The sequence below is a fragment of the Ptiloglossa arizonensis genome, chromosome 6 (assembly GCF_051014685.1).
Source record: "Ptiloglossa arizonensis isolate GNS036 chromosome 6, iyPtiAriz1_principal, whole genome shotgun sequence".
NCBI lineage: Eukaryota > Metazoa > Arthropoda > Insecta > Hymenoptera > Colletidae > Ptiloglossa > Ptiloglossa arizonensis.
This window is the reverse complement of record NC_135053.1, coordinates 10218784-10231366: the sequence shown is the minus strand read 5'-3', so window position 1 is coordinate 10231366 and position 12583 is coordinate 10218784. Positions and strand designations below refer to the sequence as shown.

General features: G+C 39.5%; 1 protein-coding gene across 2 annotated transcripts in view; it reads left to right on the top strand.

The window, feature by feature from the left end:
• The first annotated feature begins 6682 nt into the window (after window positions 1-6682).
• Window positions 6683-12583, top strand: part of P130cas (Serine_rich_CAS and FAT-like_CAS_C domain-containing protein p130CAS) — a 170835-nt gene continuing 164934 nt past the window's right edge. The window contains exon 1 of one of the 2 annotated variants that reach the window (XM_076315404.1): window positions 6683-7047. In XM_076315404.1, coding sequence (XP_076171519.1) covers window positions 7003-7047 — 45 coding nt within the window. In that variant the 5' untranslated portion in view covers window positions 6683-7002. Of the gene's footprint in view, window positions 7048-7077; window positions 7834-12583 lie in introns of those variants that run through there. The other variant, XM_076315405.1, reaches the window with a different exon arrangement.

The following is a 12583-nucleotide window of genomic DNA, read 5'->3' as shown; positions in this document are numbered from 1 at the left end:
AAGCGTATACATCGGTGACTTCTTGTATCGTTTCCTTTACGTCAGAGGCATGCACGTGCAAATTTTCATTCCTTCGAGTTGAGATATGTATTAAACCTTCTTTTTTGGTCCTGATTTTAAAATGTACTGTATAATAATGTTATATTATACTCAATGTTATAATCAAAATTCAATTTACGAATGTGCGTTATTTAGTCGTTTTGCCACATTTGTGAGTTTCACACAACGAACGTTCGTATAATGAGTGAGTGTATTCGAGTGAGAGGTTCTACAGATTCCAACAATGCGGTTGCAAAGCATATTTGTATTCTTTTTTTTATAGACCAATTCATTGTTTTGTCTCCTGTGATAGTCGTATTCGACGTGTTGAGAAATCGAGTTCCATAGTGCGTTACGAGTTTATCGATTTTTCTGTTTGTTCGTTCTTTCGGCATACGAGCGATAAAGCATACAAAAGTCCTCGATCGGTCTTGCGTTTGGACACAAATGAAAAAAATAATACTACTTCGATCGAATATCCTATTGAAGAACTTAATTCGTCCGTTAGTATAGTATCGCACACAACAGGCGTGAAAGTAGGTGGTACGAGCCAAATTGCACATTCTTGCACCTTGCAGGAGCCAATTGCACATTGCACATCTCTCACTCCTCGGTATCGTTGTAATTATTATAACAAACGTCTTTATTACGCGGAAGTATTACGTTGTTCGGAAAGTCATTTCGTTTTCCAAAATGGAGTATATATAATTTAATAAAATGTTCGTACACTCTAAAAAAATCGTGTTTCATTTTCACCAAAAAAGAAACGAAATGACTTTCCGAACAACCCAATATATAATATTACACGTACATACTCGAAGATAAAAATAATCCGTCCGCGGTTAAGAATATTGTCACGAAGTCCAATCTCGATTACAAAGTAAACGCGTATCATCGTACAACCGATAGAAATTCGCTAGATGGAAGTAATTGGACGCGACCGTGGCATTCGGTTCATTAAACTGTAACGCCCCGACCCGGTGAAAATCATAACATTAAAAGCTTCCCCCGTATCGCGGTCGTACATCTCGAAAGAAATTTTTTGCCCTGCGAATGGCATAACGTGGAATCGGTGCGAGTGGACGCGGGTTCATTCACAGCGTAACCGTAAAAAGAAGACGTCCACTCGAAAGCCCAGAGACGACCACTCGTGCCTAAAAGCACTTGGATCGGTATGTGGATCAATTATATGAAAGAAACGTGGCACGAATTAATGGGAACCGAACCATAGGAAGAAAGGAAAAAGAGGATTCGAAGTGGAACCATTCCGGCCGTTTTTACGTTACCCTTTCGTACTTAATCCGCTACGAACGCATGAGTTCGCGGGACGCGAACCGTACAGCTGTCGTGTTTATTTTAACGATTCCGCGAATCATCGAAGCGAAATAATTGCATCGACTAACGACCTCTGACATTGGGCCCGATGCCGGTCGAAGTTGTATTTCACGTTTCCAGCATTCAATTAACTCACGGAAGGTCTCGTTCCAGCGAGACGTTTCTCAATATCCTCTTTCCGCGGTACACCCCCCTCCGTCCCCCCACCATCTCGTCTCCCTTTAACCTCTCTTATTTTATTTCACCGCCTTACGGTAAAATTAACCTTCAGCCTCGTGTTTCTCGATCTTCGTGTAAAACGAACGCCGCGGTAACAACCCTTCGCTCACGGTCCCGCGGCCATATTTCTTTTCTTGCGCGCGGTTACCTCTCCTTTCGATTTTCGACCGTTGCCTTTTTTCCTCTCCTTTTTTCTTCTTTTTCGCTTCTCCACCGCTTCTTTCCGCTATCGTTCCGTTTCTGGTACTTCGTTTACCGCTAAGAGGGCGTGTGTTTTGCGAATGGATCTTCGAGCGAACGAAGATCGCTGCTACTTCGTGAATACATATTTCGCGGCGCGGAGGTAAACGACGAAAAAGCCGAGAAGTTCGAACGCGAACTTTCAAAGGTAACGAGTTCAAATTACCGTACCGGCGCGGTGTAACGTATAATTTGCGCCCGTTGTCGTCTTTCTATGCACAATGACGTCCTTTTGACATCCTTTCCATCAATTTCCCGTAATGACAGCCGCGATTAAAATTGCTTTCGCATTATACGCGCCTTTTGTCGCAAAGAGGAAAGAAACCTCCGAGCGACCCTGAAATAACGAAACCAGATGTACCGTGTCGTTCACCGAGAATCGTACCGTTTTTATCTCCGGTGATTTTCGACGAAAGCCGGTTTCGTGGACCGTTCATTCGTACGATTGTTTCGGTGGATCGGTTTTGTTCGCAACAAACGTTACCCAAATTGATAATCTTCGATACGGAGTATCCGTACACGAGGGATGAAAATTATTCTCACATTGTTGGATGAGATCTCTGTTCACCTCGATCTCTTAAAAATTAATGCAAATAGAAAAAAAGAAACATATACGAATCAAATTTGGTTCTCGACGAGCAATAGCAATATCTAAACAAAATCTCTACCGAGACATAGCTGATTATATATTAAGTTGTAAGTCATAAGAGAAGTATTTGGTGCTTTTCTTCGCGCGTTTGCGATTTTTTTCTGTATCGAGATTGTGTACTTTGAGTAATCTTGATACTTTCAGGGGTTTTTTACCTACGTAGGTATGTTTCTTGGATTGTCTTGTGCCTTGTGATAATTTTAGGTATATGCAATTTTTTTACAGTGTATAACATTTCATTAAATTATATATTCTCCATTTTGGAAAACGAAATTACTTTCCAAAAAACCCAATATTTACAAAAATGGGAACAGGAATTTGTATTCGAGTACGATTTTTCGTTAGAAACTTTTATTTCTCTTCCTTTGTAACTGTCTTCCGAACGTTTGAATAGATATTAATATAGGATAAGGTAATGTAAAAATACGAGGCTACAAGTTGCACGTTCCCTGTTGGTTCGACCACGATTCGAAAATGTATTTCCTCGTATATACTTCCTCGTATAAAAAAAAAAAAAAAAGAAATTGTCTAGCCGCAGGATTGTCGGGCTGGGTGGGATAGGCTGGTCGTCATTTTTCATCATTTTCTTCTCCCGTCGTTCTTTCGTCCTTCTGTTACGCCCTTCGTGTAAACGAGCCCCCTTCGGCTAAGCGTTTCTTGGTGGCTACGGGAAGACAAGTGGCGGGAAGATGTTTGGTCTCTTTTCTCCCGCAAGAGCTACCCTTTCCGTCTTCCTCCTACGTCCACTCTTTTCTCCTCGTTCGGCTCATTCGGGCCGAGCATGTTTTATGGACAGAGTTCTAGAGCTTTCGCGGCGCCAGCTCTTACGTGGATGCTCCGTGGCCACTTAGAGTAACCCCCGCTGTTACGAGCGCCACGAGAACGTAAACGTAAATGAGATATTGGAATTAGAGCCGAACCCCCGTGGAATTCGACGGTGAATTATTCCGGAAGTCGATGGCGCGGCGATTCGTTGATGCGGACAAAACCGTTCTCTATCGGGGATGAGATGTAGGTCGTAGAAAGTTACGGAAGGTGGTTCGAGCCAATTCAGCCAGATTTCTGTAATTAAATTGGCTTTTGTCTCGGCGTTGTTACGTAAAACAGTTTCTACGTTGTTGGTTCGATTGTCTTCTAATAACGGTGAGGGGGACCTTACCCGGTCACTTTGGAAACAACGTTATTCAAATCTTACATTGCTTCACGGTTCTTTTATTTTTCAAATGTTTTGCGTTACCTTGTCGCGCGAAACGAGTTTCGAAATAATAATTTTCCACGTAATTCGAAGCGTTAGTGTTTCGATGGACGAAGTTATTAACTTCTTTTGTCGTTGAAATGACGAAACGATAATGACTCGGGAAGAAAAGAAATTAGTAGAATAAATATACTTGGTTGGTATTTTGCATACCTATCGTTCGTCGTACGAGGTTAGATTTTAATTTTTAATAGTTCGTCTCTTACACATTACGTTTTACATTTTTAATAGTTCGTCTCTTACATATTACGTATCTTAGGTATACTTTAATTTTGTACATATTTGTAGGTAATTCGGATAGATAGACAGACTACAAAAGGTAGTAAATTTGTTATATTTACACTTCACAGATATTAGATCAAAAGAACACTGTTTGAAGTGTCAATATATTACTGAAAGAAATTAAAAATTGACGTTGAACAATTTTGAATAGAGCATTGAAGAAGAAAAGGATACTGTGTATACTATAGTTTCCCTAGATTTTTAATTGTTATTGTACAGACAACTTCTAGAGCATTGAAAATATATTTCTCTCCGTAATTGCATTGGACGATATATTTTGTCACCGTTGCAAAATTATGCTACACATGTATAGCGGACTTACTATAGTGTACACGCCCCAATTGATACATGGCCATTAACGGTACACTATAAAAGGCAGTCGAGTTAATTTCGAGTGAGTTGTTATAATTTTATGTCCAGATACGAAATTCGGGCACACCATTTTCGGTAACAGCCGAGCTCGTTTCTCGTATATTACCCATCGCGAAAGTCATTTAGTGACAACGGTCCATGGAATTCTCATCGCATAACGATGAGAATCGCTTATCTGACTCATGCGGCATAATATAATCTTCGTCTCTTATCGTCGTTAACTCTAAACAGGTGTACCAGGACGAAAGAGTTCGTGGACGTTTCGTTCTCTATTGCAAAAACTTACTATTTCTATTGAACTATTCGCTGCAAAATACAATACATCGAAGAAAATATAAGAAAGTTAATTCCATAGGTAACAAATAAAATTAAAGTTTTAACATTGAATGTATAACGTTCCAAAGTTGAATTAATTCGTAATACAAATTTCGAGTGAACTTTATCATTCATTTCGGCGAGAAAAATAAATGTACATTTTCTGACTACTAAATTCGTAATTATCAATGTAATTTTTAAATTCTCTATTTTTGCGTCAATAGCGTAAAAGTATAAAAAGACACACATCTAATAAAGTCTTGCGGACTGACCTACAAATCCACAATTCTAGATCTTTCCCATTACCGTGAATCGTTTGGAGATCATTCTGTGTACGCTCGTTTAATTTGCTTTCTACGCGCAACTACGTTCAAACATGACAGTTTCTATATAGAGAGATTTTAAAACGATCTGAAAAAAAAAAGGTTTGAAAATATTTTGTCAGCACAATGAATGCGGTACACAACGAAGAAAATATCCTGTTGCGTTACGTCGTATCGATTATTTACTTATTCAGGCCGACGATTTCGTGCGATCTTATCTCGAGACAACGAATGCACGAATTCGAGCGAAACGTTCCATATAAGTTTCCACGAAGCGGCAGCAACAATGATACGTACGTTTTCTTGAAACAAAATGGAGACAAGAAGAGATACGATGGTTCACGATCTCAAGAAGGACCGGTTGACGTAACCGATATTTTTAACCGGGCCCTTTTCGTTTTTTTTTTTTTGTTCTCGTTCGTGGTTCCGTTTCACGTGCTCGTCCTTCCACTTTACTCGATTCACCGCTTTCACGGCGATCTCTCATGATGTCAGCACGATCGTGCGATCTTTCCGCGAATTTCAAATGTCCGTCTCGCGGAGGCGGCGTTTAAATTCCACGTATGGGCGAAACGCTCGGAGAAAGGAATTTGTCGTTCGCAACGCGACTCTTTAGATACGACTATTATGCGTCTGGCGAGGCAGCCATTACAAGTTGAATACAAACGAGCTCCCGATGGCAACGGAGTCCCTTTCCAGAAATGAACTTGTACTTCGTGGAGTGAACTGTCTACGGGCATAGTCGGCCAAATACTTGCGCGAAACATCGATTCGTGTCAAGTCGCGCGAATTACGCGGATTTTCGTATCGAATCGTACGTATGACGTCAATATTTATTTGCACGGTAATGATTATGTCAGAAAAGAATAAACGCGGAATTAGATTTTATGCTTTGAGCCGGTAACGGTTATTGCGTTTTATCGTGTAACATTAATCTCGTAGATAGTAAGATTCTGTATCGTAACAAATCGTCAAAGGAACGCATCAGTCGTCAAATAGATAAGGTTTACGAGCAAAGTTGGTAATCAGTTCGTTTATTTTAATCTGTATCGATACATCCACGTTTTGTTTGTTGTCTTTCGATCGACACTTTATCTAATTAAAATTGTGAAATATCTTCCCGGTTCACGAAGTTTAACTAAACGCGATAAATTATCGTTGTTGCACGATTTTGAAACGAAAACAATAATATAATATTTCGTTTGAGAAAATACTTGAAGAGACTTGGAAATTGTCCGTACAATTTTTAACAAACGTTCGCAGCATCGATTTACTCGTTTTGCGATTATACATTATATAACGTTTGGTAATTTACTACCATTTACATATTTCATCGAGTATTACGCGTCCGAAAGTTTCAGAATGCGTGACACGTTTAATTAGTTTCGAAAGTACAAGGGCCCGGCCAAACTGACGGTATATTTTATCAGGGACACGAAAAAAGGGCTCATTAATATTAGCAATCGGTACGAACTGGAACGATAATTCCCATGACAATTCCTTCGACGGCAGTCGATAGCGATTAAATTTCAGAAATGCCATGGTGTGCGCGTATTCGGGGGATGATAGGTGTTCGGCCGTTTCCGTCGCTGCTCGGTTACGCTCGGCCTCAGCTACACCGCCCGGACCCGTCAGTCTCGCGCATGACTTCGTGGAGGAAGTACGTAACCTTTCGCCTCGTTCCTTCGCCTTCGACGCGGAAAAAATCGATCGTGTTTTTGTAAATGCCGGATGCAGAAACGATTATTTTACGCCGATTAACGAATCAAAGAGACCACCGGCCGGTAAATAAACAGTGCGTCAAAACGATTACATAAGTGACAAACAGTGCTAGGGTCCTTCGTGATCGATCCTTGTGTGTATCCTGTCAAGGTGTTTCTCTCCGTTCTCTCGCAAGGATATTATGCTATCGATCGCGTGTTCAGCAAGATCGTTTTGACTCGAGGGGCAGTCGACCGTAGATCACCAGTAAAATGTTACCGCAGACACCCGACATCATTCCTACGACATTGAATCAGGTATGCCACAATTCGAGTATACGTACGCGACATTATTTTCGCTCGTCTCGCGTCGTGACCTTCAACCTGAAAGTGTGCTTCTTTCGATACGGTCGTGTTTTCGTTCGCGTCTGACAGCAAAAAAGAAACGGTCGTTCCGTTTACGTCACGCGCGAACCGTATTGTTTATACCCCACCGTGAATACCCGACAAATATTCTGCACCGTTTCTTTTCGCTGTCGTAACGTAAACTCGTTTCGTCAGCAAAGGAGAAATTCGTGGAACGCCTTGTCGCGATCGACTCGACGTTTTTTGTCCAAGGTTTTCCATGGATATGCGTTAATATCGTGCAAGCGAACGCGTTCGATTTTATCGATTGGCTAACGTGACAAGTTCAGAGCGGTAACCGCGAAGTACGTACCGATCGGCGATGTTGAGTCACTTTGTGTTTTGTGTTGCGTAAAACGGACACTCGACGATTCTAAACGGAGTTTCACGGTTCGTGCGAAACGTACTACTCGGTCGGCTATGCATCGACTAATTGCGGGCGAAATTGTTGCAAATCGTCGACGATTACCGGCGTGCTCGTTATAACAGTACTATCAAGGTGTCGGGACAGCGCACCACTCCTGTCAAGATGGCGTGGAAAAGACAAATATTTGCGGTTCGTAGATGCCGGGTTCGGGAAGATCGTCTTGTGGGAACAGAAAGTTCCTTATGTCGCGTCACGTTGTGTCAATATTACACACTCGTATCCGGGTATTCCCAACTTAATAGATGTCGGTAATGCTCGGCGCTGGACGACAGGTTAGTTCATCGATAATGTCACGCGCGTCGTTTAATCGAATTCCATTGGATCATTTCGAATGCGCGATCCCGCCATGTGTGCTTCGCTCGTTTTGCGTGAACGAGATTCGAGTTTCCTGACTCACGGTGGATCGAATATTACGATAAAGAATACCTCGAATTCCGTGTCTCGGTCCCGATTTAGGTTAAGGTTGAGTAAAAAAACGTTTGGAATTATAATGATCGGCAAAGTCAAGATCATTGGTTAACTCTGCTAGAAATTAATACAAAATTCCACTTTATCCATATTTCACCGGGATAAATTCGTTCGTTGTTTTCGATCGTTATTATTACAAAAATTTGTCGCACCTAGACGCTAATAATTTTAACCCAATTCGTTCCACGCTTGTACTTGTACACCACAATTATATATACATTTCAATAATTATAGACTTTTAAGCGTCTAATATCTTTAATTCTTTTATTTTGAAGTCTAATTGAAATTTAATTCTTTCTAAATTGTCTAAGAATAATCACGTTTGAATATATTATAATAACGCAACATTTACGAATTGAATACTTTTACTACTAATAATATTAATTCGTGCGAACGTTAAGGATAAATAAGCGAGAATTTTCAACAAGGAGAGTTTTCTCTTCGAGATTCTAATTTCCAATATCCTCTCTCTGTAATCACGTTACTCGATAGGCCATTCAATATCCGTGATGCTGCACAATAATTTCTCAAAAAGTATTGCACTTTTTCGTCGGATGTACCACATGCGATACATCCAGGGTCAAAGTCAACGTCGCGTGTAACGTTCCAAAAGTCGTTGGTTTTTTTTTTAAGTGGGCCGTCTCTCTTTGCGCAAAACGTAAAACTTTGTGAGCGCATTACGCTACATGTGACAGAATAATGCTCAAGGTCGCACGAGGTCAGAAACGAAGCACACGTAACGAGCACCTTGAACGTGTGGCAGACGGGTTAAGCGACGACTAAGGTCGTAGAGCTCCGTTGGAACTCTGCTTTCAGTGTGTATCAGGTCCCCTTTATTGTCTTTCGTGTGTCCCTCGTGTGACCTTGACCATTATGGTGCCGTGTATCGCTGAATTCGTCCTAACAGCCGCTTTCTTGCAACGTAAAGAGCAACAACACGTTAAATGTTGCGATAGTCACCGATTGACCGACACTGAAGTTTTCAGCTTCGTCGTGGGGATGTCGCTGATAACCAGCGCCATTCAATTTGCGATATATGCAGCAGTAGAGATCGGTACGAATGTCTGGAAAAATATTAACGTTGCGAGGTGTCGAATATAGAATGTAAAAAAAAAACATGAACATCGCTGATAATCAGCGCTATTGAATTTGCTATATATTCAGTGGTAAAAATTGCTACACACAAATTTGTCTGGAAAAATATTAACGTCACGAGATGTCGAACACCGAATAAAAAAAAAAAAAAAAAAAACATAAACGTCATTTTATGACGTCAAAAACATGAATTTATAATACATGCAGGAACAAAAAGTCCGTGTTCCCAAACGTCTGGAAAAATATTAACGTCACGAGACGTTAAACATCGAGCGCAAAAAAGAGAACAAATTGAACAATACGTCTCTGTACTTACGAGTACGTACAAATTTGAAAAAAAGTACAATTCTAAAACAGAGAACGAAATGTGTACGCAATTGGTCCTAAATTAACACAAAATTACAAATTCATCTCGGTATAGATATACGTACACCTATCAAAGCGTCGGAATGCAAATATCGTAAATCATTGGATTGTTCGGAAAGTAATTTCGTTTTCCAAAATGGAGAATATACAATTTAATAAAATGTTTGTACACTCTAAAAAAATCGTGTTTCATTTTCACCCCAAAAAAAAAAAAAAAAAACGAAACGACTTACCGAACAACCCGATAGATAAAACACGCTGCCACTTCGATTCTCTCAAAGATCGTAATACCCGGTATTTCTTTCATAATTTGCAAAAAAATGTAATAAACGTGCGTGCTTAATAAAGATGAGTCTGGCAAGAAATTCTCAGAACCGTGTCGTCCACAATAGGACAATGCATACGATTGTGGAGTTTATGTCTAGCAGGTGTGGTCGCAGTGTGCTATATGGGACTGTAAAAGTCGATGACTGTGACTGTGGATCGAGTTGGCCACTCGAGGCGCGGAAAGCACAATTATTGCGCTCGATAGATGAGCTTAAAATATACATCGAGTGTTAGTCAGCGATTTGCATAATTTCTCAGATGTAAATCAATCGAAACGTCGCGTATCGATGACTGCACGAAAATTCCTTGCTCTCTCACGGTTTCGTTCGAGTTTCCGGGTATTCTCGATGACTCGAGGACGTCCAACTACCGACGTTATCCGTTCGCTCGCTGATTTCGTCGAACCACCTAATAGTTCCACGTTTATCGTTCGTGGAAGGTGCGTGACGTACTCGGCCAGAGAATTCTTAAGGCGGGTCTTATCGATTGTTTCGAAAGCCGACGTCAAACATGGATGCCCGCTGTGTGCCCGTAAAGGGTATTTATTTTCAAAATAAAATAATCGCGTGCAGTCTGTACGATTCTAGAGCTCGGAAGGGGGAACGGTGTAACGTTCTGAACGCGAAAGATGCTTCACGTTGCTACGATATTGTTTCGCATAGCTGTGCCTCATAAGCATACGACTGAAATTCTAGGCTCGTGGGTTTTTCAAACGTTTCAGCGTAGCCAGGAACGGTAGATTTTCGGCTGACATTTCCAAGCCGATAAAAATGTGAAATATGGTAACGTTCGTATATATTGGGTTGTTCGGAAAGTCATTTCGTTTTCCAAAATGGAGAGTTTATAATTTAATAAGATGTTGTGCACATAAGAGGCGCGAAAGTAGGTGATACGAGTCAAATTGTACATTCTTGCACACTGCAAGAGCCAATTGCATATTGCAAATCTCTCACTCCTTATGGGTCCTTATTACGTTCTTATCTAATTTTTTACATTGTCGCTATCGTTGCAATTATTATAACAAACGTCTTTATTACGTGGAAGTATTAGGTTGCTCGGAAAGTCATTTGGTTTTCCAAAATGGAGAATATATAATTTAATAAAATGTTTATACACTCTGAAAAAATTGTGTTTCATTTTCACCAAAAAAAAAAAAGAAACGAAATGACTTTCCGAACAACCTAATAGTATCATATTGTAACTTTAAAAAATTTGAAATCTGTTACAATATTTTAATAACCATCAAAGTGTTATTGTGATATTATAATAACTTTAAAAATGTAATTATGGTATTGTAACAACTTTAGCACTGGAACGAAGTGCTAAGTTGTTCCAATACCATAATTAAATTTTTATGTAATAAAAATTGTAATAAAATGTCAAAGGGGTCAATTTGAACCGATCTGAACTTTGTTTTTTAAAATTATTTAATTATTAACGGTGTTTTTGCTTATATTCGTGGACAATTATCGAAATAAATTAGTGAAAGTCTAACTTCGAAGACACTTATGCGACTTGAGACAAATAGGAATACGTTCACTGTCGGTAGGTCTACTGTTAGACTTTCCAGAGTATAGTGAAAGCATACTGAGTTATATAGAACGATTTAACGTTTCAGTTCTGTTTCGAGTTATTGCCAGAAACTGTATCGAATTATTAAAATCTGGAGAAACGATTAATATTTCGATTGTAATCGGCTAATCTCTCTAAATATTTTAATCGTCGAGAAACATTCCGCAATATTCGACAAATAAACTTAATTTGATAATAAAATAATACCAGGCCACGTATCGAGAAAATCGTTCTGGAAAGGATAAGAGAACCTTTGCTAATACTGTTTAGAGAGAAACAAATTTTAAACTTACGATAATGTGAAAATAAGTGTATTCGAGTTTCTTGAGAGTAGATTGACAAATTTCTATCGAGAAGGTATAGAAATGTTCGTTCTTAGGTGAAAAGGGATTATAGATAACGAGTCTGATTATTGAATTTATTAAAAAGTATTGTACGGTCTCTTTAACCATTAGATATTTCGGTAACACGATGGGTATAGCTCGTTCGTTAATTGTATTACTGTTTCCACACGTTGTACTTTGAACAAAATATTTTGCTACGTTTCTAACAGTCCACCTAGTATCGTGTTAGAGCTGTGTCTTACATTAGAACAGAATTGCTCCTTAACAGACCAACTATTTAAATCTGGCTCTTAATTGTCAGTGCCTTACTGCTGTTCCATTTTTAGCCTTGATATTAATTGCTCTTTGAGATACTAGCGCGCGTATGTGTGTAAGAATACATTGGTATACATTCGCTGCCATTTACGGAAACGCAGAACCAGTTGCTCAATATCTGACGGTAAAACAAATACATGGAAATCGTTCCTAGGAAATTTCTTAATCCTGATCTAAACATATAAAGTAGTTCTCGTAATACCATCGATGCGATTCTCTTTAATCAGAACGTACATTACTTATTTACACGAACGGAACTGTTCGACGATATCGTCACCTTTTATATAATTATGTGTAGCAATTGTTGGATGGAGGTGCTGGAAGGATTCCAGAAATAACTAAATTTCTTTTTAAACAACGCCTGACTTATTTTTCAATTCTGTACGACTCGTATACTGGAAAAAGAGACTCAAGATTAACATCTAATATTTTGACGCTGATTTGGATTAAATATCAACAAGTCTACCGTACAATTAATCATGTGTAATAGTGACATGTAGTTTAAGATAAATATCTAGTTCGCGGGATTATGCGC